Genomic DNA, 26,974 nt, shown 5'->3' on the forward strand with positions numbered 1-26,974 from the left:
CTTTACAAATAAATTTGATTTGATAAGAGAGATGTCTCAAAAGATGAGTGAGCAAAGTGGAGGTGATGTTTGCATTTCAGGAGTTCAAGGAGTGGCATCGCAGTTGGCTGGATGCAGGAGTTCAGAGACCGGCCGGGCAGGTTGGCCAACCCTCGCGGTGCAGCATTCCATCTGTCAGACTCACACAGATGTTGGCCCGGCCCTTCCCACGCCTTCTCCCTTCCCCACCGCGCAAGCTCTGATCTTTACCTCCGAGTCACCGACGCAGGGGTGGAGACTGGAGACCTCGGGTGACTCAGGGGTGACTCAAGGGATTACTACTACGGTAGTACCTTTATTTTGAAGGCCAACTCACTACACAAGAATTCGTGCCATTTGTGCCGACACGTCATCTGACAAATCCGGTACTAGACAAATGTGAGCCACGCCAGTAGAAAAACAGAACACCTTTTTGGTGGAAGTAATTTTTTTCTGAGGAGGAAGCGCTCTCTCTGGAGCAAGGGTTGTATGTGGGGCTCAGGTTTCTAACGCCATGGTTTCGCAGCGTCAGATCCACCGTAGGGACACGGGCAGACGTGGAGAGTTGGAACGGAAGAGAGTGCTTTGATCTGGGGGGGGTGGTTGGAGACTAGACCAATATAAAAGGGGACATATGTATATTTTTAAGTTTTATATGAATTCCTTGAATGTTTTTTTTTTATATATAAAACAAAGAAACTAGTCTAAATCAAATTGTATAGAATTGACAGTGCCCTGTGTGGATTCAGTGAAGGAAGCGTATGAAAAAGCCTAGATATGCAGATTCTGCAGCAGAAACTAAACAGTGAAGATGAAAAGCCAGGGTTTGTCTGGTAGAAGTAAGATGCAGAGGATTTATATAGCACAATCGACTTTGTCATTATTGGGAGAGTTGGGGATTTGTGGATGGAGTTTGCGAAAAGGTGGTGAATTAGATGTTGGAAGAGGCATTGAAAGGAAGTCACTCAGTGGATTTAGCTGAGAAATAATAAGGGCCAGGCGGCTGGGTGGCGCAGCGGTCTAAGCGCTCGTCACCAACGCGAGAGACACCAGTATCGAATCCGGCTGTCAGCGTTGCCTCCGGCTTGGGCCGGCTGTCATACTAACTCAATTGGCAGTCAGCGGGAGGTAAGTCGATGGGTGGTAATCTGGTCGTTGTAAACAGCGACTCCTACAGGTCGGTCAGGGCGCCTGCACAGCAAGGACAGGAGATGGCGAGGGTAGTGTGAGCCTCCCACACGTTACACCTCGCCAATGAGTCCGCGCTGGCAGCGATAGTATCCATCAACCATCCCTACGACCGACCAGTGGGGGGCACATGCGAGCAACGATCAAGACAGGGGAGGGGGGAATTGGCACGACTAAATTGGGATGGGAGAAAAACACAGAAAAAGGAGGAGAAAGTGAAAAGAATTATAATAATAAGGGCCAAAGTAAACAATGGGTCTAGGTAGGTAGGTCGAATGCGTTCGCCATACTATGAGGCTATGCTAAATTACAGGCAATCTCTCAGTGGTGTGCGTGGGCTGAAGGAACAACATCCGGGCTTTTGAGTTTTAAATTAAGTTCACGCAAAAGTAGCGTATTAGTTGTATTTGTTCGGTACACAACGCGTACTGAACTGAAGGTCCTGTATTGAAACCGTTCGGTACGAATATGTGTACCGTTACACCCCTAGTCAGAATATTCCTTTTCTTCTGTTGTTTCGGTTTCATGTGCGATAGTCATCAGGAATTGTTCTATTTTTGGCATAAGGACAGGATAACGCAAGGAAGTTCAACATGGGGGTATCATGAGAACTAGCATGAAGAGGGGTGGTTCTGGGATGCTGGAACTAATTGTTGAGTCTTCCTGAGGAGTCATGGGCCTAACTTGATGAAATACCTGTTAAGGGAGGTGCTCACTTAATACCTCTGGTGATGTGCTGCTCTCACTGTCTATTTATCTACACGTTGGGGTGTGGTGGCCATTAGGGGCCACATGGTACTGTAGCATCAGCAATACCTGGAGCTCGTTTGACGGGTCAGTTGAAGTTGGCAATGCTGTTTGGCTTTAGGGGCTGTGTACATTCATAATGTGTAGTATAATAATTAAAGGCATGTTAAGACTTTCTTTTGGCAATGGGAGTGGGTTTCTTTATTGAGCGTGTATCCTTATCATTAGGGCACAAGTATCTTGTGTTTTACTATAAATAAATATTTATTTTCCAGAAACTCTTTCTTCCTTTGTATTGACCACGCTCTTTTTGGTGGGTGTGGCACACACACACACACATTTTAAATTAATTATCAGCTTTCCCTGTCCGGCTACAACGCCACACCCAATGGGAAAAATCACATCACAAAGGGCAATCATTCTGAACAGCTCGTTTGAGCTCGTTAATCTGAAGACTTCAAACTGTGGCCAAATTGCAAGGAGAATTATTTTTTGTCTCACAATTTATAAAGAGCCTTGCTTAAAATAAGAACAATGTCAAATAGCCAACAGTAGGCTATATCGACATGTCAAGGAAGCATAAAAGAAAATAATAATACACCAATATATTGGTGGCACTTTTGCCGATAACAATATATTAGTAAAGGCTAATCTGTCCAGCCCTTATGGAGATGCCCTGCGGGGAGTTGATGGTACAGAGGGACCGACGTGGCATCGCAGTCCCGGTGCTGGATCTGTCCAATAGCGCTACACAAACCCCTGAGGGCTGATCTGGCTCCAAATCAGTGACCTTAGCAATTATGGTCAGTTCTAGGAGGGGGGGGGGGGGAGAGACACACACACACTAGAGGAACAGAGAGAGAAGTAGAGGAAGGCCAAAAGAACCCCATGTTCTCTCCAGATTCTTGCTTGTATGAGGGCAGCATGGCCCTTTCAGTAGCTGGCTTCTTGCTGCACAAATCCCAGATCAGTCCCTTTGCGTTGACCATGTAATAATAACAGAAAACTACCTTCGTTAGCCTAAAAAGACATCTAGTCACCTATACCATGACGACGTTACTAGGACGTATTCTGGAAACCTGAATGCCCCTGAAACGTGATGCAATGTAGTTTCAGGAATGAGGTCTTGGGTTTTGAAGTGTGTCACTTCCTTTGTGACTCAGTGTGTCGGCCTCCGATGCAGAAGGAGATTGGAGATGGACCGGGCCATTTGGCACCTATAGGTATCCACAGATGCCAACAAAGCATGGACCACTAGTCACAATGATATCCATTGCAGCGATTGCACTCTTGCCTTTCAAATTGCTAATAGATTAGATGGGTTGCTCTCGAGTCTTCTTGCCAGCGACTGGAGTCAGCCTCATCTGTGATGTGAAAGTAGCACTATAAAGTCTCACTGACATACAGTAACAAGGTGACATAGCTGGATTAGAAGAATGGCAATTGCCAGTGACTATTTTTTTAATTTGAAAATCCCCATATGCCAAGGAATTCTCAAACACTAGCTGTTCATTCAGTCATAATAATCGTTTATATTTCCCTCTAGGCGATTTGCAAAACAAAATTCCTTTCCTTAGCAATAAATTTGCTTTCACAGCTACTTCACAGTTCCGTCTGTGCCTTAGCAATTGCATGTCTGGTAGACTAAAACCATTTGCTGACACAGGCTTGTATTTATATTAAAAAAAAAAAAAAAAAAAAAAAAAAGTATGTAGGTAGGCTGTAGCACATTCCAGAGAATCGTCAGACATGAAACACACGTGACATATGTATGGGAATACATTTAGTTACCCGATATAAAAATACTTTTTTATTAAGTAAGTGTTATTAATATGATAAATAACACCAATATGGTCGGGGGGGGGGACATCTGGGCTCCACATAATAAAACAGGAAGCTAACCACAACACACCTCCCGCCACTCCCTTTTAACAATAAACCTGTCCGTTTGGCCCCTGGGGGACAACAGAGCACCCACCCCTTTGTTTTCATAAAGACACCGAGACGAGTCCGTCTGTGGCATTTCATCTGGCAAAATTAATTAATGGAATATTATCGAGGATAGATTGAGCTCAAGACATTCTGTAATCTCCTCGCACGGGGGTTTGTTTACGATCACCGCGAGGTTGTTCGCCGACAGACAGGCCACGCGCCTTTAAGACAGGTGCTGTTGCCCGGTAACACCGCGCGCCTCTGCAGTCAGAACACCACGCGGGTCACCGTGGAGCCATTTCATCAGCGCCACACGAGATGGCACAGTGTTCAGCTACTCCACTGTGATACAAACAACGTTTAGTCGAAAACAAAGGCTGGGAGAGTCCATTCCACAGGCTGGTGTGTTAGAATAATGGTGGTGGCTGGTGGGCTTCCGCGCGCGACTGCCTCGTCGCCAAATGGTGGAATCTAGAACATGTTGGTCGTCGTGTGTTCGGGTTCCTGCTGTACCCGCAGCGTGGAGGTTCTGCTTGATGTCCGACTGACCTCAGAACACAGAGGCGACTCGCAGGTTCAACCCCCAACCAACACACAGTGTCACTCGGTTTGCGCCGCACGAGTCGAGGCTACACAAGTTAACACACAACACAGGGCCTGGCTGGTAAACCTCTGCGTGCCCGAGTCCCAGCACAGGTGTTGCTGCCCCGTAATAGCCACGTTAGGTTAGAGCAACGGCCCTACAAACAAACATGCCAACACAAAGTCATGGAAATAGAAAGTTTGGGGGGGGGGGGTGAAGGACAAGGTTGTCATCTACATACCGACAGGAACAATGTTACTTCCCTTCCCATATAGACTCACAACACCTTAGTCTTCTTACACAATTTAACATTATCACATTATTTCGTGCATCAACGGAATCGATAGGTTATTATGTCTCTTACCAACAGAGGGCTTGGAGTCTTTGGCTGCAGCAGCACTCTGTCCATCGGCAGCAGCGAGCCCCTGCGACGAGGAGATCTGGGCGGACTGAGTCATTGGATCCATTTTGTTTATAATTTTCAAAACGTCTGCACACAAGGCGGTGACACTAGTACACTAAATGTTGGGTGTCCGTCCTTCAGAATTAGCTTCTTCTCCGTCGACCGACTTTCCTCGTTATATTGCCCCAAAGAGAGCGGGACGCAGTGTTTGCTGAGCAGCGCACCTTCACACGCACGTCCGACCGCTGACTGGGGGAGAGAAGCTGGGGGGGAGAGAGAGAGAGAGAGAGAGATCAGGGTGAGAGGTGATGCTCGCTCACTTAAAGGGATATTCCACACCACTGCCGCGTTGTGCTTTTCAAACAGAGTCGCTCTACCATAACCAATTACGGAGGGGGGGAGGTTCTCAGAATGACTGCATCAATGAAAACAATTTTCCTAGCCAGAGGATACTATGGCCCTTTCGTCGTTATAATTGAGCCTGGTTGCAATTATTATACAATAATAAAGAATATTAGAAACAAACGAATTTGGAAATGTGTTTTCGAGTCATACATTATGTGTACAATTATACAATGTTTGCAACAATAAGCCTTTTTTTCATTAAATAATACTGTACACGCCAAGTTTTTCTTATGTAATGTTTACTGTTCTCTTTGAAAATGTGATCAGTCACGTTACAACGTCGCCCTCTGTCGGTGAATGTTTTTCAGCAAAGTCATTCCGGTAACATTTTGGCTTCATAATTTGTTGGGGGAAATTACATGTTTTTAAGCATTATCTTATATAATAGTGACTTGTTTAACTATTATGAATGCATTGGCGAAGCTCCCTTTTTTTCTTCCCCCTGCATGCATTGTGACTGTCACCGGCACCTATATGGGAAGTTTTGCACTTGCGGCACTTTGGCCTCATTTTTAAGGAGATCCAATGCTTTTATGCCAATGAACCAATACATTGCTTGAAAGCTAAGATTGTCACCATTCGATTGATACCCTACTCAAGGTATTAGGTGCTCGCATAAAATAAATAATTTTAATAATATAAATTTTTATTTTATATATTTTTTTATTATTATATTTTTTTAAATTATTTTTATTATAAATAATGTGTAACTATGTGGAACCTTTCATTAGAGCCCAATATTTTGACTTGAAGCGTTCAAGAGTTATAGCATTTTGAGACATAGGGTCTCCCAAGTGGCAATTTATACTAACATGGTGGAATTTAACAGGGTTGGAATTTGAGCTAAATTCGTTCAAATGAGCTCTTTGATTGATTGATCGACATGTTACATGTACATGTAGCTAGCTAACCATCTACAGATAAACACATTTATAACTATGTCAGATACATACCCGTCAACCTTCCAGTATTTTTCCAGTTTTTTTTTAATTTATACAAAATGGCTGCAATTCACCTCCATGACGACAGGTGGCAGCAGTGTATATTAGAACATTAGCACAGGAAGTCAGACCGGAAGACGGTTTGCTGAAAAAACTGTCGGGCAAAGTTGGGTTGTTCCCGGAGAGCTCACTCTCGGCCGTGGTTTTTCAGTGTACAATGTATGGTGCTCTCCCTCAACATGCAAGTAGGGTGAGACAACACCATTCTTTAGTCCAAATAATACCCTACTTTATACTATATTATTGTCATTCGTTTAATGTAAAGTCAGTCTTACATTGGCACTGCTTTAACGTTGCATTTACCCATAATCCATTGCTGTATTAGACCCATGTGCCAGTATAACTTTTGTAACGTAATGAAGTGCAAATGTAAAGTTAATCAATACACAATGAAACAATATCTTTATCTATATCACATGTCAAAACTACTTTAATAAAACAAGATTTCCGTTTTTCATTTCTACTCATTCATCCAAAACAAGACAGCAATTTTACTTTTGCATGCACCGGGAGAATTGAGCTCATAGCACAGATTTGGAGTTGATAGAATGGACATTGCTGTTCTTAGGAAATGTTGCACATTGTAAGATCCTGATCAAACTGGCCAGTATCACGTCTTCATCTGAGCTGCCTGATGTCTGTTTGCGCCCCCCTTCGTGCACAAAGGGAACCGAAACTGACCACCAAAACCAACAACATCCAACGACTCATAACAATTAGAGCTCCTCTGTCTGCTCCCAATAATTCCATCCTGTTGTTTTACTGTTTTCCCTCTTATCTACCTTCTATATATATATATCCTTCTATACATATATCTTATATATGAATCCTCCATTTATATCTCATACTCCTAATCAATGAACACAGGACTTCTCGCTGTTGTCTCATCTCTCGATCTCCTGATTGACTCTGAAAGGAAGTCCCTGTTTTGTCCATGATTCACCGCCCATGCTCGGTTGTTTCAAAACGCTCTCTAAACAGCATCTCCGCAGGGAAGCCCCCTCCGATGTCCGCCTCGTTCTCCCCTGGGCAACACCGCCTGCGACCGCTGGACTCCGCCTCGTCGGCCGTCTCCGCCCCGTCGGTCATCTCCGCCCTGTCGGTCATCTTGGTTGAGGCTCATCTCCACCGCCGTCTGCCCTCTCCAGACTCTGAAAGCAGAAACACCACGCCGGCAGTTTTTCTGTACACTCGACCCTGTGTTTTCTATTAGTCTACCGTGGCTTTGGGCCTGCAGCTCGTTCTCTATATATTTTTTCCTCTGCAAGCCCCTGCCTTGGCCACGCCCTTTCAGACTGTTGGACGGTGTGAGTGTCCTACAGCCCATGGCGCTATTTGTTCTCTATTAGTCCCCCACCTTCTCAACACCCATATCTAATCCTACAGGGCTGTTCCCTGTTTTGTTGTCTTCCGGCGTGACACCAGCAGCTAAACGATACCCACTCGGCGCTCTACGTTCGTCCCACGGGTGACCCCCAGCGCGCGCCAGTTCTTTCTGGTGACGTGTCCCCTCAAGACTCTGCCTATTTATTAGGTGTGAGAAGGCCCCACTGGAGATCGAACTCCCTCTTATTTCATAATTAAACTTATTTAATAAACCGCATCTCATCTCTCTCTGCAATTCTTATTTAACCCATTCAATAATTAAACGATTTAATTAACCCGTATATCAATATTATTATTATGATAATAACATCCAACCGAGCATCGCTCTAACATACAACAGAGCAGGTTGGTTCCCTGCCCCTAACTCACATACGTACTCGTACTATCATCTAACATACAACAGAGCTGTCCGTTGCTCTATACCCTACGGGGCTGTCTACCGTCGCCCTGGAGCTGTCACGTCGCTCTATACCCTACGGGGCTGTCTACCGTCGCCCTGGAGCTGTCCTGTCGCTCTATACCCTATGGGGCTGTCTACCGTCGCCCTGGAGCTGTCACGTCGCTCTATATACCCTACGGGGCTGTCTACCGTCGCCCTGGAGCTGTCCCGTCGCTCTATACCCTACGGGGCTGTCTACCGTCGCCCTGGAGCTGTCACGTCGCTCTATATACCCTACGGGGCTGTCTACCGTCGCCCTGGAGCTGTCACGTCGCTCTATATACCCTACGGAGCTGTCTACCGTCGCCCTGGAGCTGTCCCGTCGCTCTATACCACACTTTGAGTTCCTTTACAAAGTTCTCACATACACCACCGTGTATACACACAAGCAGTTGGTAATTTTGAAAAAATTAAACTCCTTAATTAACTTAAACTCTAAATATTCCCCTATGGGTAATGGAAACTCCCCAGCACTACCCCCCCCCTCCGCAATTAAACTCCTTAATTAAATTAAACTCTAAATATTCCCCTATGGGTAATGGAAACTCCCCAGCACTACCCCCCCCCCCCCCTCCGCCACTAGGTGGCGACCTACTCCTCCTCCATTTGCCTGTATTATCCCACTGCCCCCCCTAGATAGCGGCCAAACTCAGTCTAGAGGATTGGTTGACGTGTCACTTCCCGGTTCTAATCTCCTCGTGGCTCTGCGGCCAATTTCTTTCCCTTTTTTTTTTCACCGTCCCTTTAATGCCTCAAACATTCTCTCGCTACCGACCACACCCGTAACGTTTGTTCACTGCTCCCTTCATGCCACAGTCCCGCTTCCCGCTTCCTGCGTTTTGAACAGTAATCAAACTAAATACGATGTTGCCCCTTTAAATGAATGAACATCTCCCCTTTGCCTCCCTTCCCATCTCCTATACAGTGGCTTCTGTGCTCTGTAGATAAGACTCTCGATTTTCAAAACAAAAACCGGTGCCGCTCTGCTGTTATTCAAACACACTATTACAGCTGGCATTCTCTGTGTCAAACTAATTACGTTTACGGATACACTATTGTTCGTTTTCTTATTGGCTTGTGAAGTTGTTGAGACTCACTTTATCTTTTCACCGTCAGTTGTTCTGGTCCATGGCGCTGTTTATCTCTCCGGCCTTGCTCGGCTCGCTCGCTGGGTCCATGGCGCTGTTTATCTCTCCGGCCTTGCTCGGCTCGCTCGCTGGGCTCGCGTCCATGGCTACCCCTTCACACCTCGGCACTGCACACAGTCTCTTCCTTTCAAGCAACTTCAAAGCAAGCAATAATCCGGGTCCAAACGGCATCAACTGTAAGATCCTGATCAAACTGGCCAGTATCACGTCTTCATCTGTTTTGGCTCTCCATCCAATTCCTCTGCGTTGTGTCATTTTAATGGTCCTGACGTCTACGACACTGGCTGATAAGATCCTATCTCCCCCGTTAGTGCAATCCATAAACCATACTGATTCTCCACCTCCGTAAGAATTCGACACTTCGACACTGTGAAATACCTTATGAGGAAAAGCGTTGTTTTATTGCTATAAACAGAACCTCATAATCAGATGTTATCAGATGTTATCAAATTGTATCGTCCTTGAAGAGTCTATTCTAATGATCTTTCGGTGTGTTTGTCTATCGTCCTTTTGTTATTCAGTCCAATAGTGTTCAGGCCTGGTCTTTAGCCTAACCCTCCTCGCGTTAGCCGAAGCTAATGCTGATGTGGCATTCTTCCTCCCCCCCCCCCCTCTCAATGAGAGGAGAGAGTGTCCTCTGTGTGATCTCAGTCCTACTCGCTCTTGGTCAGATTCTAGTCTGCCCTACACCCGGAAGCACCGTTCGACTTATAGATCTTCGCCGTAGCAACGACGGCCCGCCTTCTGGTTGTCATGCGACGTGCTGTCATGACAACTGCATAACCTTTAACACCATTAAACTTTCATTAAGATGAACCTCTCTCCCTCCTGCTCTGGGCCTACAGTACACTCGCTATCAGTGTTATGTCTCAGAGGAATTAAAAACAAACCCCCTCGCTGGCAGTGTGGTGCTCACTCGCTCTGAACCAACCTCTGCTAAGCCAAACACATTTCTGCCCTCTCTGACCTGGCACCGTTAGATGCTACAATCTTCCCCCAATCTATACATCACATACATTGAAAAAGCACCCCAAATCCCTCAACATGGTGGAAATAATGGAAATTAACATTTCTAACATTAACATTTAGTGTATGTTTAAAGTTGATACATTGAGGCATGGTAGAATTTCACTTTATATTACAGCAGTATCCGTTTTTAACATTACAATTAGTGTCTGACACTATAGACACATATTAAAAGTCAAAGTCAATGAATTAACATTTTATGTTCATATGGCCAATAGATTTGATATTATAGTGTATTTTTGATTGATTAGTAATAGTTATTCAACAGTATTATAGCATTATTCAGAATGGCTAATTGACCACAGTTTGGCTTGACCTTTGTAAACCTGATTAAGTTGGCACACACACACACACACACACACACACACACACACACACACACACACAAAACTAAAACATTGAGGACCCACATACCGGTGGAACAAGATTACCCTCCACACAGGAGCCAGAATGAGTGAATTACCATGTTAATGTCTAGAACGAAAGTCAGCCTTTGTGATCAAATACATTTATTGTCATTATGCTATGTGGACCAGTCGACTCCAGTACCAGATACGGGGGTCGAGAAAGTGTTTAAATACTGAGCAGTCTCGACATTAGAACACACTGGACAGAACCAAGTTGTCTGTGTCACGCTGAGAGATTATTTGTATCCTGTGAATTTGCTGTATTCTACCGCTGATGCCCTGCTGAATAAATCAACTGGAGACATCTGAAAACCATTGAATTTCAACCTGTATCCAGCATCCACTTTCTTGCCCTGAAATTGGTCATTGTATCATTGTTGTTTACAAAGTCATAGCAGATTTGTAACATCATCAACTTTGTCATTTTCCAATTTGTGCAAGACATACAGACAAATTAAATTACGTGCCCCCCTTCCCACGGTGTATATAGAAAGAGACAATAAACACAAAGGTAACATAGGACACAATATACAACACACAGGACTATGTACAATATAAACAGTACCTACAATTAAATTAATGAATGAATTAAATAAGAGGTCAAAGAGAACTTAGTGTAAATATTCCTTAATTTGTGTCAACGTTATAAAAATCCTATTGTATTCAACAAATTAATTATGATACACCACAATGTGCCCTTTCTATCTATTCTAAATCTATGGCCTTGCGATTCCACGGCTGCGCAGTGCTGACAAGAGCAGGCGTTCCATCTCCTCTACAGAAACACTGACACTTCCATTCATTTAATGCAGGGATGTACACAGCATTTAACTTTCAACCAGGTATCTGATTAATTTAATGTAGCAATTAGTAGTTCACCCAGTCCTGTGTTTGGATTGGATTGAAATCCTATTCGATAGGGCGAAATCAGTACTAGTAGGCACAATCTATAGACCGTAATGTAAATTACCCAGTATGGTTGTCAATATCCCAATGTACCCAACCCCCCCCACCCAACCTCCAATGTACAGTTTCTACGTCAAATGTATATACTCCCTTTTCTTGACTCCTTCTGTATCACAAACAGTACTGTATTTGCAAATCTGGTATGTCATAAATGTATAGATGTAGCAGTACTGACTATCTGTATGTCATGTATGTCATATATGTCTATATGAATTGAAAATGGGGGACCCTGATGGAAACAAGACAAACGTCTTTCTCAGGTCTGCATCCCCTTAACAATTGTATGTATTGAGCCGTACTGTATTGTACCCATTCTGCAATCTGTTAAATAAAGTTTTCATTCATTTTTTCATTCATTCATTCATTCATGACACACTTGATGGCTGTTTAGCTGGGGTGGAGAGTGTAGAAAAAATTCTTATTGGGGACTGGAAAACGGATATGCTACGTAAAGCAGCACCCGTCTTCAAGGCCTTCAGTAGGTTTTCTGATCTGCACGGTTTCAGCCAGCTAATCACCCAACCCAACCCAAACTTCATAAAAGTCAGACAAAGCTTTCCAAAAGCTCAAACAGTGAACTCCAAGCCCACGTGGTTGAACTAAAAATTAAAAAAACAGACTAAGAAATGACGTAAACACCATGATCAAAACTGCAAAAAAATAATTCATCAATGACAAAACGGAGGAAAACAAAAACAAACCATGTGAACTTTGGAAATTACTCAATAATCAACTAGGCTGCAGTAAAAAACTTAAAACCAGATTCTCAAACATAAACATAAAGACGGACAACACGCTCATCACAGACAAGCTGGATGGAGCCAATTACTTAAACATCTTCTTCACAAACATAGCCACAACACTGGTAAACAAACTACCCTCCCACTCAGGGCATTATGGGGTAGAACACATAGTAGCATACAACAAAAACCTAGGGGTCCGCAAAGACGACTTCAAACTAGTAATGGTAACAACTGATGAGGTACTCAAAAAACTGAGCACCCTCCAACCTAACAAGGCCACTGGCCATGACAACATACCCTCCAAATTCCTCAGAGACTCAGCAGCCACCATCACCCCAGTCATCACACACATAATAAACCTCTCCATAAAACAGGGACACGTCCCCAAGGACTTTAAAATTGCGAGAGTGACCCTTCTGCACAAAAAGGGCAGCAAATTAGACCCAGGCAACTACCGCCCTGTTTCTATTCATACCTCCATCTCGAAAGTCATGGAGAAAATAGTCTACGAACAGGTCGAAAAGTACCTGGTGGAAAAAAATCTAATCTACGAATTCCAATCTGGCTTCAGAACATCTCACTCCACTGACACATGTCTTCTCTATTTGAACGACCACATCAAACAAGAGGTGGACGCGGGCAAATACTGCGGTATGGTCATGCTGGACCTACAAAAGGCCTTCGACACTGTCAATCACTCCATTCTGATTGACAAGCTAAAAGCAATTGGTTTTGATAGTTTATCAGTGAGCTGGATGCAATCCTACCTTGAGGGGAGAGAACAGATGGTGGAGGTAAACGGTACTCTATCCACGCATCCCGCGTCCCCCTCTCAGTGAGCTGTGGTGTTCCACAAGGAAGCATACTAGGACCGCTACTGTTTCGAATTTATGCAAATGACATGTCGTCAGCTTGTGACTGCAACTTGTTCTTGTTCGTGGACAACTCAGCCCTGCTGGTCTCTGATAAGAACAAGTTACAGGTTGAAAAAACCCTCAGCTCTGAACTCGGCAGAATCTGCACCTGGCTCGCTGATAACAAACTATCATTACACCTGGGTAAAACAGAGTCCATTCTCTTCGGATCAAATAACAAACTCAGCAAGACCGACGGCTTCTCAGTTACAGTGGGTGACAATATTGTCACAAGGAAAGATGAAATTACATACCTAGGTTCCATCCTAGAGGCAAATCTTTCCTGTGACAAAATGGCATCCAAGGTAATAAAAAAAGTCAACCAACGAACTAGATTATTGTACAGGATCTCCTCTCTGGTAAACAAGAATACCCTGAAGACTCACCTCAAAGGCGCTAAAAACAAGATTACAAACATCACAAAACAAACTGGTCAGACTTCTACTTGACCTTACCCCTAGAACCCACCTCACCCCTGCTCACTTTGACAACCTAGGATGGCTTAGAGTAGATGACAGAGTACAGTAACTTGCAATGGGCCTGGTCTACAAGATACACTATATATGACTAAGGTACCCATGTACATGTCAAAATACTTCCCAAAGGTCATTGAATACCACGACCACAACACCAGAGGGAGCTCAACAAATCATGTTAAACCCAGATTCGGCTCAAACAAGGGACTAAACACGTTTCGCAATTATGCCACATCAACGCCCTACCCAAAGCTGTAAAGGAATGTGAATTCCTACCCACATTCAAAACCGCTCTTAAAGAGCACCTACGGGAGGCTGCAATTCGAAACTGGCCACCGTAAATGTCCAAACCCCCACCACCCCCACCCCCTCCTAATAGACAGTCTCCTCCCCACCGCATGTATATATTCTCTCCCCACCGTATGTATATTTCTCTCCCACCCACCCACCCCCTCCTAATGTACAGTCTCCTCCCCACTGTATGTATATATTCTCTCCCCACCGTATGTATATTTCTCTCCCACCCACCCACCCCCTCCTAATGTACAGTCCCCTCCCCATCATATGTATATACTCTGTCAGGATCTGTGGGTAACAGTACTGTATATTTGCATATCGTATATGTCACAAATGTAACAGTACTAAATACCTGTATGTCATGTATGTCCCTATGCCATAAATGTCATGTATGTTGTGTATATCATAAATGTCACTATGAATTGAAAATGGGGGACCCTGATGTAAACAAGACAAATCTTTCTCTGGTCTATCTATCTATCTAGGTCGTCCTCGGACGGGCCCTCCTTCGGTGCTTCCAGTCATCCCGATCCTCCATGCATCTGGCTAGCTCGCCGGTGCATTCTGTTCCTGCATCATAGGTTAATGTGGGACGTCCTCGTGATCGATGCCCGTGTGTTGGTTCCCACAGCACAAGTTTGCTGGTTGGCATCTCATGATGTCTCTGGCAGTGACCTGCCAGCCTCATTCTCCTGACTGCCACTTTCTCGCTCACCCTTAGCACCCCCCCATTTCTCTGGTCTGCATCCCCTTAACAATTATGTGTATTGAGCCGTACTGTATTGTACCCATTTTGCAATCTGTTAAATAAAGTTTTCATTCATCATTCATTCATTCCTTGGGTACATACAGGTTTTGACCAGCAGATGGCAGCGACGAGGCAGCTCACCAGAGGGCAGCTGAGCTCTCCCGTTTTTTCAAATCCCAATGTTGACAGCTATGGTCAGATATGTTGTTTGTTTTTACATTCTCCATATTAATACAGACTAACGGGTATCATGTAAAGCATGATAACGTTTCAAAAACTGAAGAAAGGTATTAGTGACAGCTGAAGTTTACCTCACTTTCAGTCAAACATAGTAGATACTGTCTATCTGTATGTCGTGGGTGTATGTCATTATATGTTATGATGAATTGAAAATGGGGGACCACCCTGATGTAAACAAGACGAAAGTATTTCTCTGGTCTGCATCCCCTTAACAATTGTATGTATTGAGTTGTACTGTACTGTAGCCATTCTGCAATCTGTTAATAAAGTTTTCAATCAATCAATCAATCAATCATACGAGATTTGCTGTCAGTTTGCACAGTTGAATTCCCGCCGGGTAAACATTTTGACGTCACTTCCTGAAAAGTATCGCAATGGATTTGTAGTATTTTTTGGAAGGCGAGAAAGGAACAACTGTGTAGGGACGACTTCATTAAAAATGGTTCATAGATCTTGTGGCCATTTATTATTTTGCACCGAGGAAATGGTAAAAATGTAATGCATTATCAATAAAAAAATAAATAAAATACGAAATAGTTTTTTTTAAATGTATGTAATGTATATGATCTCTGTATGTATGTAATGTATACAATCTCTGTTTAAGTGATAATGAAGAACTAAATGTATAATTTAAGCAATTTGTTATAAATGTGACTAATTTGAAAGAAGATCTGATAGGACTGAAAGATCACTGAGGAACGACCAAACTACATTTCCATGCATGCATCTGCAGAAAGCGTGAGCGCAGTTTATTCGATCTGAAAGTATCCGGAATAGCCTAATGTGTTCACACGTATCGTGTGCATAGTTGTTAGATCTAATCAGGCGCGGAAACCTTGAGTTCTAACGCACTGGAACGCTTCTTTAGAACAATCTGAACTGCGCGGCAAAAGAAGGGGGACACAAACAAAAACATGTGGCTGCGGCTGTGAGCAAAAGCGGTAACGTTGTGTAGCTAACTAAAAACTACCACATTGGCCACATTTTGAAATATCAAGTGCTTAAACAAACTTCTGCTATATTAACGTGATACTGAGACTTTGCTAACTTTGCGAGCTAACCTAGTTAGCCAGAAAGTGTTAGCTAGCGTTATCCAATAATTGGCCTCACATAGCCAACAAGCTAGGTAACTAGCTAGTTAGCCAGCTAACCGTTAGCTAACTAGTCCGCACCACACGCCCTACTAGCTGTATGCCTGGTTTTCTATTATTCCAAATTGTCACGCCCTGGCAATGTTCATAACGGCAACTCAAAATTGTATTTTCATTCAGCGAACGGGGGTTACCGTTCGCTAGCCTAGTTAGCTAACTAATGTTAGCACGCTAGTTGGCTGACGTCAGCCTGGCCAACGTTAGCAATCTCACGGTGCTGTGACTGCTGTCCGGTTAAATAACTGAGATGTTTTTTGTGCCGGTTAATACACACATGGAGTACTCACCCAGTGCTAGTTATATATACTTTACTAGATGCATTGCTTCATTAAATATGACCGTTATTTAGTTATGTTGCTAATGTTTCTAGCTAGCTTCCCTGAGTACTGCCAGGCAGTGCCCCGCCCACTCAGTCCATGTTAACGGTGTTGATGTAACATATTATACAACACTAGAGAAGCAGCCAAGACTCGGTTGAAGGTCGCACAATAGCTTTTGTTCAATATTTCATCTAGTAAGTTCACTAAATTAGATCTAATATACATTTGATTATGATTGTCGAATTTGTATGTTTTCTATGGAGTTTAATTTGGTTGTCTGTAACATCCAGGGTTGCTGTTGAGGAGATTGGAACACACATAAATCAGACTTTTGAGTGACAGTCAACAACATGGGGCTGCATTCGGCCCAGAAGAAGCACTTTCCCTTGCGGGGGATCGATGGAGTGGTCCAGCTGTTTGACGCTGAACTCCGTAAACCTGAGCCGGACCTGGCTCTCCTCTCTCTGGTACTGGGGTTTGTTGAGCACTTCCTGGCTGTAAACCGGGTCATACCAATAAACGTTCCCGGGGTCCGGTTCGAGCCGTTGGAGCCGGACTGCCCCACCTCCTGCTTCCCCACCGTGGAGCTGAGGATGCTGTCGGCCCTTCACGAGCGCTTCACGGCCCAGATACGCGGCGCGGTGGACTTGTCTCAATATCGCCGGCCTGCCGGAGTGTCCAGCAGGGAGCTGGTGAAGAAGGTGTCTGACGTCATCTGGAACAGTCTGAGTCGCTCCTACTTCAAGGACCGAGCTCACATCCAGTCGCTCTTCAGCCTCATCACGGGTACGACCGCCTGGGGTGCTGTGTGGTTGCAGATACTAGTGTGTAGGGCTCACACATAAATGCTTCAAAGCCTCAGTCACTCGCATAATAATCTTCGCCAAAGTCAAATTTAGAATGCTTTGTCCCCCCCCCCCAAATATGCCTGCTACATCATCATCTTAAGAAATAACTTAAAGAAATAATAATCCCAACATTCGTTTTGAAAATTGAGTTTTCAGACAAGGGCCTGTAGCTCTACCACATAGCCTTCGTTTACCTGCTGCGTTGAAACCTTGTGCTCTGGGAAATATGAAGCTGCGGTTATTCACTGATAATTAATTACTGTTAAAGCTTGGACGTCCAAAAAGCGGTAGTGGGGACCTTCTAGTGTATATTATTGAATAATAATATACACATCAAGTTGTTTGGTGTGTGACCAAATGTATTGGTTGGTTGTTGTATTATTACACATGACATCATCACACTGTTTATTTCCTGTTGCACCTAATACAATAGCTGACAGGGAATAAAGTTGCTGCTCCCCTTGTAACAGAATTATACTGAAAAGGATTCTATAGATAAGTGATTCTTTCTTTCCCCCAGTCAGATAAGCATAGACTCATATCAGCTTTGTTTTTGTGTTCTAATCAGGCACAAAGCTGGACAGCTCGGGGGTGGCGTTTGCTGTCGTAGCCGCCTGTCAAGTTCTGGGGCTCAAGGACGTTCACCTGGCTCTGTCCGAGGACCACGCCTGGGTGCTCTTCGGCAAGAATGGCGAGGAGACGGCTGAGGTCACGTGGCACGGGAAGGGCAACGAGGACCGGCGAGGGCAAACGGTCACAACGGGAGTCAGTGAGAGGGTGAGGCACGACTACAGACTGTGTTTTCTCACTCTTTATTTTAGAAATGTACAAACCAAATCCTACATTCAAAATACCAAATTGGGAATGTAAGGCATTCTGGACAAGACTAGAGTAAACTTTATCAACAGTCCAAATACTCTATCAATATTATGCATCAGGCAAGCAAGCATCCAGTGCAGGTGAGACATAATTAAGTTATTCATGTTCATCATGAAACATATATTGCTAAACCCCATTTTTGCCATATATACTCCCATGTAGGGATGTCCCGATCAAGTTTATTTTTTATAGACTATCTGCCAATACTGAGTTCTGATGTGATATTTCTATTTTCCTAGATAATACAGCCACACAGTGCACACCTCCAAGTATCTTAACACATTAATTGCCAAGAACGAGTATACTCGTTATTGCCCACCATGCGAATATCGCCTCTACTGCCTTGCGGAGCTAATGCACTCCATTGAAAATGGTCTGGTGTGTTTTCAGAGCCGATCTGAGCCGTGGGGGCGGGGTTTAAATACTCGGGCGAGCCAGGCCTTTACAACGATGTCATGGGACACTAACCCCGCCCGCCCGTTCATGTGTAACACTCGGTAATGTCGGGGACACGATTGCTGTGGATAACTGGAATGGCGATCAGATAATTGGATTCTTTTTTTTGCATTACATCAGAGACAAGGTAAGGACTCTATATATAAAACCATGCGTTGATCTGATATTTCTTTCTACCACGATCAAAGCTATCTGTGTGTGTGTGTGTGGCTGTTTACCATTGAGTGGGAGGAGGTGGCGGGGGAGTGCCCCGCTACGAGGGCCATTTCATGTATACATGAGGAGATATAATAATGATAATCTAGCGTTGATTTCAGGATGATTAGATAATCAGCCGAAAAATTACAACGTGATGACTGGATTACACTAAAATGCCTTTTTCTCGTCTTTTTCCTGGAATTACTCAGAAGCACCCAAACCATACTCTATTCAAAACGGTATAAAACGGATATGTACAGATGAAAAAACAATCTGTTTTGGGCATGTTGACTGGAAGCAACTCACTGACAATCGACGCGTGTATTAGACCCATAGCTATAATATAAGATATATTTTAAGCAGTCTAAAACTATATCCATTGAATAAAGACCTGGCGCTGAAGGGGGATCAGCGCCCCCTGCTGCTGGCGGTCAATGTGTTAAAGTTAGTAAAAAAAAAGCGAATCTGCTTAACAAATAAAATAGTCTACATCACAACTTACACAAGTGTTCATTTATTTTTTAACAAAAAGGATTCGCATTGGCTTAATATAGATGATAACGATCAATTAAATATGCTGTGATCAGCTCCCGTCTTTCAGATCCCGACATCCCTACTCCCATGACATCCACAAACTATGGCCTTGACTGGTCTCTCAGCTGGTGAAGAAAAACAAGTTTGCTAACCATTGTGGATTGGGCTGTAACTGCAGTGTTTATCAAGTGAATCATCTTCAGACTGGTTTATTTGTGCATAGTTCTTTAAACAGAGCCCTTCCCCCTTTTTTTCATGACATGTTTGCCCACAATCACCAAATTCATAATTACCCCACACGTAGTTCCTGTTTGCTTAGACCACCCTTTTCCCGCACTTCCCAATCTCAGTTTTGTTTGCTCTACCGAGGGTCAAAGTTGTGGAACTCTTTGCCTACACATATTTTGGAATTTTCTTTTCTGAAATTCAAAAGAGCACTGAAATCTCATCTCCTAGATCACCAATATTTCCCATATGGACTTCCTTTACAAACTGTGGTCTGATGGCTTGATGTATTTTGTTATTGTATTTTCGTTTTATTATATATTCTTCCTGTCATTGATTGTTTTCTCTATACCAGAAATCGTATGGCATGGGGTGCCTACTTCGGTGTCTATGTAGGCCTGCTTGTGTGTGTTTGTTTGTTTAGGGGGGGGGGGGGGGGGGATTTTATTTTATATTTATCTTGATATAATGTAATTTTGCTTCCTGGTGAATGCCACATGCAAGCCCCTTGAGGGTTTTTAGGCAATTCTCCTACACATCCCTTGTGGACTATATTGTATTATATATGTAACTGTTTTTATATGTGTAAATAAACAAACAAACAAACAAACAAACAAACAATGTGTTAAAGTTAGTAAAAAAATTTTTTTTTTTTGGTAAGCGAATCTGCTTAACAAATAAAATAGTCTACATCACAACTTACACAAGTGTTCATTTATTTTTTAACAAAAAGGATTGGCATTGGCTTAATATAGATGATACCGATCAATTAAAACTGCAGTCATATTGCTAAATCCCGGCGCTCACTCCCTTACCCTCCATCCTTGTTGTCCTCCAGAGCTGGCTGTACTTGAAGGGCTCCTACATGAAATGTAACAGAAACATGGAGGTGGCCTTCATGGTGTGTGCCATTAACCCCTCGCTGGACCTGCACACAGACAGCTCCGAGCTGCTACAACTACAACAGGTGAGACTGAGAACTTCAACTTACATAGAATGGAACATGTCTTATGTTTTAGTTTTTTGTTAAAGTGATATTTAATATTTTTCACCGCAACAATTTCATATTTTAAAACCGCTTATTTTACTTCTCCTGATCATAAACTGCTGTTTGTCTCTTCATGCATAACTGAAAACGTTCTTATTGACGAGCAACACAAGAGGATATTTGAAGAAGAAAAATAATTGGTGAAATTGTCCCGATTATCATTTTTGGGCTTCGGTAGTAATTTTCGGGGAATAATCGGCTTAATTTCCCCCTGTGCAGAGTTTCATGGTTTCATTGCAGTGTGTAAACGAGAGCTACGGGTTAGATATGTTTTCTGAAAGTTCTCATGACTAAATGTCCTTGTCTTAGGAGAACTAAAAATAAAACAAGCATTCAAATCTTAATTTTGACATTGGTTACCATGTAGCTTTGAAGCATTCGGCTCAGCCCTACAAAACATTGTGTCTGTGGCATATCCTGTACATATAATAATAATAATAATTTCGTAAATGTACCGTACTTTTCGGACTATAAGCCGCAGCTTTTTCCCCAATTTTTCGACCCTGCGGCTTATATAATGGTGCGGCTTATATGTGACTCAACGTGACCAAACCCGAAAATGTAAAAATCTAAATATTGCTTTTTTGACTGCATTGAAATGTTATTTATCTGTTCCCTTATTTGCTAAACTTAATACAACTTGTAAATGAGTTAATTCTTATTTGTCCGACAGTATTGTGTCCCAATGCTAATTACATATTGTAATTAAACATTAAAACACCTGCGGCTTATAGTCCAGTGCGGCTTATATATGTACACATCATTCAATTTAGCTGCTGCGGCTTATAGTCGGGTGCGGCTTATAGTTGCGAAAAGTACGGTATATCGCGCCTTTCAGGAAACCCAAGGCGCTTAACATAGGAGGCGGGCAAACTAAGGGGAAGGAAATCAGAGGGACAATTGGGTAAAGGAGGGAAGTCAGGCAGAGTCATTAATACATTTGGTGAGATTTGAGTTGTGATTTGAAGGAGTCCAGGGATGTAGCTTTGCGGATGTCTGGAGGGAGGGAGTTCCAGAGGGTGGGTGCGGCAACAGAGAAGGCTCTGGGACAGACAGTGCGCAGGTTGGTGGTGGGGATGGAGAGGACAGACCAGAGTCAGAGGACTGCAGCCTCCGGGGTGGGATGTCACTTTTTAGTAGGGCTGACCTTCAAAGCTTTTTTTTGGTAAACTTTTTTATTTTATTTTTTTTAAGATTTTTTTTGGCGTTTTATCGCTTTATTGCTACTGGGCAGTCCAGTAGAGAGAGACGGAGGAGGAATGGGAGACAGAGTGGGGGGAAGACATTCGGCAAATAACGACGGGTTCGGGAGTCGAACCCGGGTCGGCCGTGTCGCGGCTGAGCGCGCTATGTGGTTCGCCACTGGGGCGCCCAAAAATGTTGTTTTTAAATGTGCTCTATAAATAAAGTGGATTGGATTAATTAATTAAGTAGCCCCTTTCGTGACTGACGCAGCCAACAAGGTTTCACTCGGCTGCGCTGCCTGGGTGCAGTGGGGCTGCTCTCACAGCCAACGACATGACATTACATAATTATGTTGCAACCTTCGTCTATCAAGCAAACAATTATATTATTATTGCCGTTGTGTCCTTGGGCAAGACACTTAACCTACTTGCCTCGTATGAATGTGTATGCATGTGAATGAATGTTGGTGGTGGTCGGAGGGGCCGTAGGCGTTGATTATTCGCCACGCTTCCGTGAGTCTGCCTCAGGGCAGCTCTGGCTGCAATTGTAGCTTACCACCACCGGTATGACTGTGTATGAACGAATAATGGACTCTGTGAAGCGCTCTGAGTCAGAGCAACAGTCAGTCAGAGAAGAGCGCTATATAAATCCAATCCATTATTATTATTATATTTAATTTATAATTTATAATTATATCAGACAATGCACCTACAAAAGCAGATGATTACAATTAAATTAGCCAACTTGGTAACACATTAGTCATAGCAGCATAGGCATAGCCTTATTAATGTTTTGTGTGGCATCGCCGTCGTGTACAACGATACTTATGTTTTTTAGGTGATTTGACAAAGTTGTTGTAGAGTTGTGATATGCCATTTTCTTCTCACATATCTGGCACTCGGCTTTTTGGGCATTGTCTTTGCATATTTTAAAGTGTAACCACATGTCTGATGACTTCTTCGTCGACATGTCTGCTGCACACGTCCTTGTTGTTTTCAACACAGATAATCTCCACGTGCTTGTTGTAGAGGGGTGGAGTCGAGGCGCCGCTTACTTTCGTTTCATTGGAATGGAGGTGCACGATTTTGGAGGCACATTTTTATTTTATTTTTGTAACTTCGATTTTTTTTTAATGTTCGAAGCTTGTGCCATCGAACGAAGCTTCGAAGTATTTAAGACAGCCCTACTTTTTAGTCTAATAATCGCTAAATATTGTAGTTACAGTGAGTTGGAAGTAAAGCAGAAATGAACATGTGGGATCATCGCAGATGGATGAGACAGCAAAAATGTGGTTAAACAAACAAACAAAAAAACGTACAAAGCTTTGTTTTACCAACGTGAAATATCACTTTAGTGCTTCATAGAAGCACACATGCTATAGTGATACTGCGAGGGGTAATAAATATTAGACTATCTGGTGGAAGCGAATGCTGGGAGGTATAATTGATATTGTCCTTGTATCAGTATTATAAAGATTTTGAGATACACATTTTATTAAAAAAAATATACCCTTTTGAATGAAAACGCACCATGTCAATTGTATTACAAAAAAAATGAATGCATAAAAGAATATTTCATCATGCTGTATGTTGCACTGGAAAGAACAAAAATATCGCTATACGGTCAAAAAGACTATTGTGCTATAATATTTTCACCACATCACTCAGCCCTAGTGGAAGCTAGAGGTGGGGGGAAAAACAATACAGCAGTATATATTATTTCTTGCGTGCCGATATTATATTTATACAGTGACACCAATTATTAATATTTATCAAATAAAAAATTATAATAATTAGCTTGACAATCCCATTTACTGCAAATTTTTTTGGAATGAGGTGAACAGACTGAAAACATGTTATTAGATAAAAGCTGATGCTGCAGCTGTATATATATTTCTATTGCAAATGTTAACGTTTTCTGTTGGGGACATAATTTGCAGTTGAAAAAAGGTAATAAATCGTAATATGGTAATATTACAATTTTGTGACTCAAGTATGGTGTCGCCGGGCCCCTTAGTGGAGGCTGTGCAGGGCTTGACATTAACACATTGAGTGCCACGCCCCTTCCGGGAAGTGACCACTTCCGTGCCGCCCATTAAACCCATGTAAACATAGTTGTAGTTTGTAGAACTAAACCTATATTTTATAGTATCGCTATGGGTCTAATAACGCCGTCGAGTCTCATTGAGCTACTTCTGGTCAACGTGCAAAAAACAGATTATTTTTTCATCCGTACATTTCCGTTTGATACCGTTTTGAATATGAACATAGTCCGGCCGCTTCTGAGCAATTCCAGGGAAAAGACACGAAAACAGCGTTTTTGTGTAATTCAATAAACACGTTGTCATTTTTCGCCTGATTATCGGCTCTTCCTGAAATCAACGCTAGATCATCACTATTATCCTTTGTGGTGCACGCATGCAATGTGATTTAGACCGGCGCACCCCCCCCCCCCCCCCGCCCCCTCCTGCATCCCAACGGCAGAACAGCCAGACACATAAACACATATAGCTTCAATCGTAGTAGAAATAAATATCAGATCAACGCAAGCTTTCATATATAGTGTCCTTACCTGGTCTCTGATGTAATGCAAAAAGAAAATATCCAATAATCTCATTGCCATTCCAGTTATCCACAGCGATCGACGATCGTCCCTCTAACGTTATTGGGCATTGCTCTTCAATGGGCGGGCGGGGTCAGTTGTCCAAGCCATCCCTATAAGTGTGTTTTGCCGGAGTGTTTAGTACCCGCCCCCATGCCGCAGCTCGGTATAGAAAATAAACGAACCCATTTCTAACCGGGTGCATTACTGGCCGAAGGCATTAGAGGGCGGTATATAAGCCTGCCAGCTTAGACACACTCAGAACAGTATGCACAAGGTGCCCCGCTGAATTATGAATTGATATAGATAATAAAAGAAATACCGTGACAGAAACGTAGATCTACGTTTCCGGCACTCAACTGTTAGTCTACTATAAATAAACACAACGTTTATCTTCAATTCACTTGGTTTATTCAATCAACTTGCATAACACCATTACAGAGCGATTAACGAACAGTAGAACTCCAGCTCGTGGTCGACACAGACTAACTGCGCATGCGTTTCACAGCCTCAAGACGGCAACCTAGACTACCGTATTGCCAGTAGTAGATGCAAAGAGATTACATGTTAACAATCTCATTCTATCTTTTTAAAGAAATAAACAAAACAAAAATAACATTTACCTTGCATGAATCATAAAACAATCACACAGTGACTTAAAACAAAAATGTTTAAATTCCCTGAGTAGTAAACATAAATTAGGGAAACATTTTAGAAACAAATACATGACCAAAAATGTTTTCAATGTTCCATTTCAAACAGACACTTTAACCCAGATCCCATTGTCCTTCACCGAGTGCTTTTAAGAGCACAAGAGCCGAAGCTCCTTTTTTTGTGAGACAGTCAGCGAGCTGAGATTTTGTGTCTGACCAACGCACCTGCTTGATGCGCTTGTTCTGAATGAGCTCCTTAATGCTACTGATTTCCAACCTGAGTCTCTTTTCTGTGACTTGTTTCGTGGACTTGAGCGCATCGAACAGAGTGATTATCGGTCACACAGATTACAGGGAGTGTATTCAGCCCAGCATTTCCAGTAGTGAGCTCAGAAAATAGTGTGGCTAGAAAAATTGCATTGTCTACCCCATCTGACATGGCAAGTGTTTCCCCTGCAAGGGTACTGCGAACCACACGTCTGATTTTCTTTGAATGCCAACAGAGGGGGGAAAACTTCCCTCTTTCTCCCATAAGTGTTATAAAAGTACCTCCCTGTGTACCTCCGTCTGGGAGGTTTCCAAATGAAGCATCACTGAAAACTATCAAGTTCAGAGCATCATTGTTTCCCAGATGTTGAAATCTGAGTGTCACCTTTTCAGACTTTAGCTTACGGATTATCTTATTAGCATCATGAACAGACTGTACCGTTGACCCTTTTATATTAGAAGCCAAACAACATGAATCAAACATTACATCAGGTCTCGTCTGTTTAGCAACCCATAGGATCTGTCCTATTTTTGATCGTAGCTGCTCTCTCTCAGTTTCATTGAGGGGTTCATTTCTCTGTGTGGCCCGACTTGCTTGTATGGGAATAGGCTCCAGGTTCTCAATGTAACTTTGTTGATGTACCTGAACTTCACCTTTAACAGTTACAAAATCCATTCCTACATAGGAGAACTTTTCATGCTCCTCACGCCCAACCTTGAATGCAGACTGCAGTTGGGGGATCACATTGGATGAAAAGTTTGATGAGCCTGCCCAAAGAAAATCATCTACATGACATGCAAGCACCCCAGTGACCTTACATTGCTCATCCAACCAGTAAAAGACTGCCGGATCCACCTGTGACACTCTACCACCAGTACTCAGCATGATCTCCTTCACGTTGTTGTACCAATATAGTGATGCATCTGCAAGACCATATACACATTTCTTTAGTTTCCATACAACATGTTGACATCCTGCCTCTAGGGGGGCGGATATAAATATCCCTGGATAGCTCAATACCCTGCAAGAATGCAGATTTGATGTCCATAGAATGGACTTCCCACTGGTTTTGACATATCACTGATAACATAAGTCTAAGTGAATCTGTGGCACATGTGGGGCAATCTTTCGGTAACTCTTGAATATTCCGCTCTTCAAAACCTCTGGCAACCAGTCGGGCTTTAGGCACGATCAGGCTTCGGCTTGGTCTTGCTGTACCTCTGGCATATGTCACATTCCTGTACTATTTGTTGTAAAATAGTGTCACAATCTTTGTCTTTATTTCCCGAACTGCGAAGGAGTCGCTGTAGTCTTTCTGCAGAGGCGTGACCAAACTGTTTGTGTAGTTTCAGGAGAACTTTGTGTTTCTCATTTGAGGTCATATTTTCTGTGACTGTAAGGACCTCATCTTCATCCTGGCTGTTTTCTGTGACTGTAAGGACCTCATCCTTAATCTCAATTTGGTTCATTCCTGTGTCCTTGTCTCTGATATCTATACAGTAGTGTCCTGAACTGGTGAGTTCAAGAGGGATATTCTGTTT

At 43.0% G+C, this 26,974-nt stretch overlaps 2 protein-coding genes across 3 annotated transcripts in view; one reads left to right on the forward strand and one right to left on the reverse strand.

Annotated features, from left to right (window-relative positions):
* The window catches only part of rtn3 (reticulon 3), a 38,573-nt gene extending 33,436 nt beyond the window's left edge, over positions 1-5,137 (reverse strand). Inside the window, exon 1 of the mRNA XM_084333155.1 lies at positions 4,833-5,137. Coding sequence (XP_084189281.1) covers positions 4,833-4,935 — 103 coding nt within the window. The 5' untranslated portion in view covers positions 4,936-5,137. The remainder of the gene's footprint in view (positions 1-4,832) is intronic.
* A 10,812-nt stretch (positions 5,138-15,949) lies between these two features.
* men1 (multiple endocrine neoplasia I) overlaps positions 15,950-26,974 on the forward strand; it is a 30,602-nt gene continuing 19,577 nt past the window's right edge. The window contains exons 1-4 of one of the 2 annotated variants that reach the window (XM_084324796.1): positions 15,950-16,008; positions 16,829-17,324; positions 17,955-18,163; positions 20,517-20,645. In XM_084324796.1, coding sequence (XP_084180922.1) covers positions 16,889-17,324; positions 17,955-18,163; positions 20,517-20,645 — 774 coding nt within the window. In that variant the 5' untranslated portion in view covers positions 15,950-16,008; positions 16,829-16,888. Of the gene's footprint in view, positions 16,733-16,828; positions 17,325-17,954; positions 18,164-20,516; positions 20,646-26,974 lie in introns of both variants that reach the window. The other variant, XM_084324797.1, reaches the window with a different exon arrangement.

This window comes from Notolepis coatsorum (genome assembly GCF_963971535.1).
Source record: "Notolepis coatsorum genome assembly, chromosome: 1".
Taxonomy (NCBI): domain Eukaryota; kingdom Metazoa; phylum Chordata; class Actinopteri; order Aulopiformes; family Paralepididae; genus Notolepis; species Notolepis coatsorum.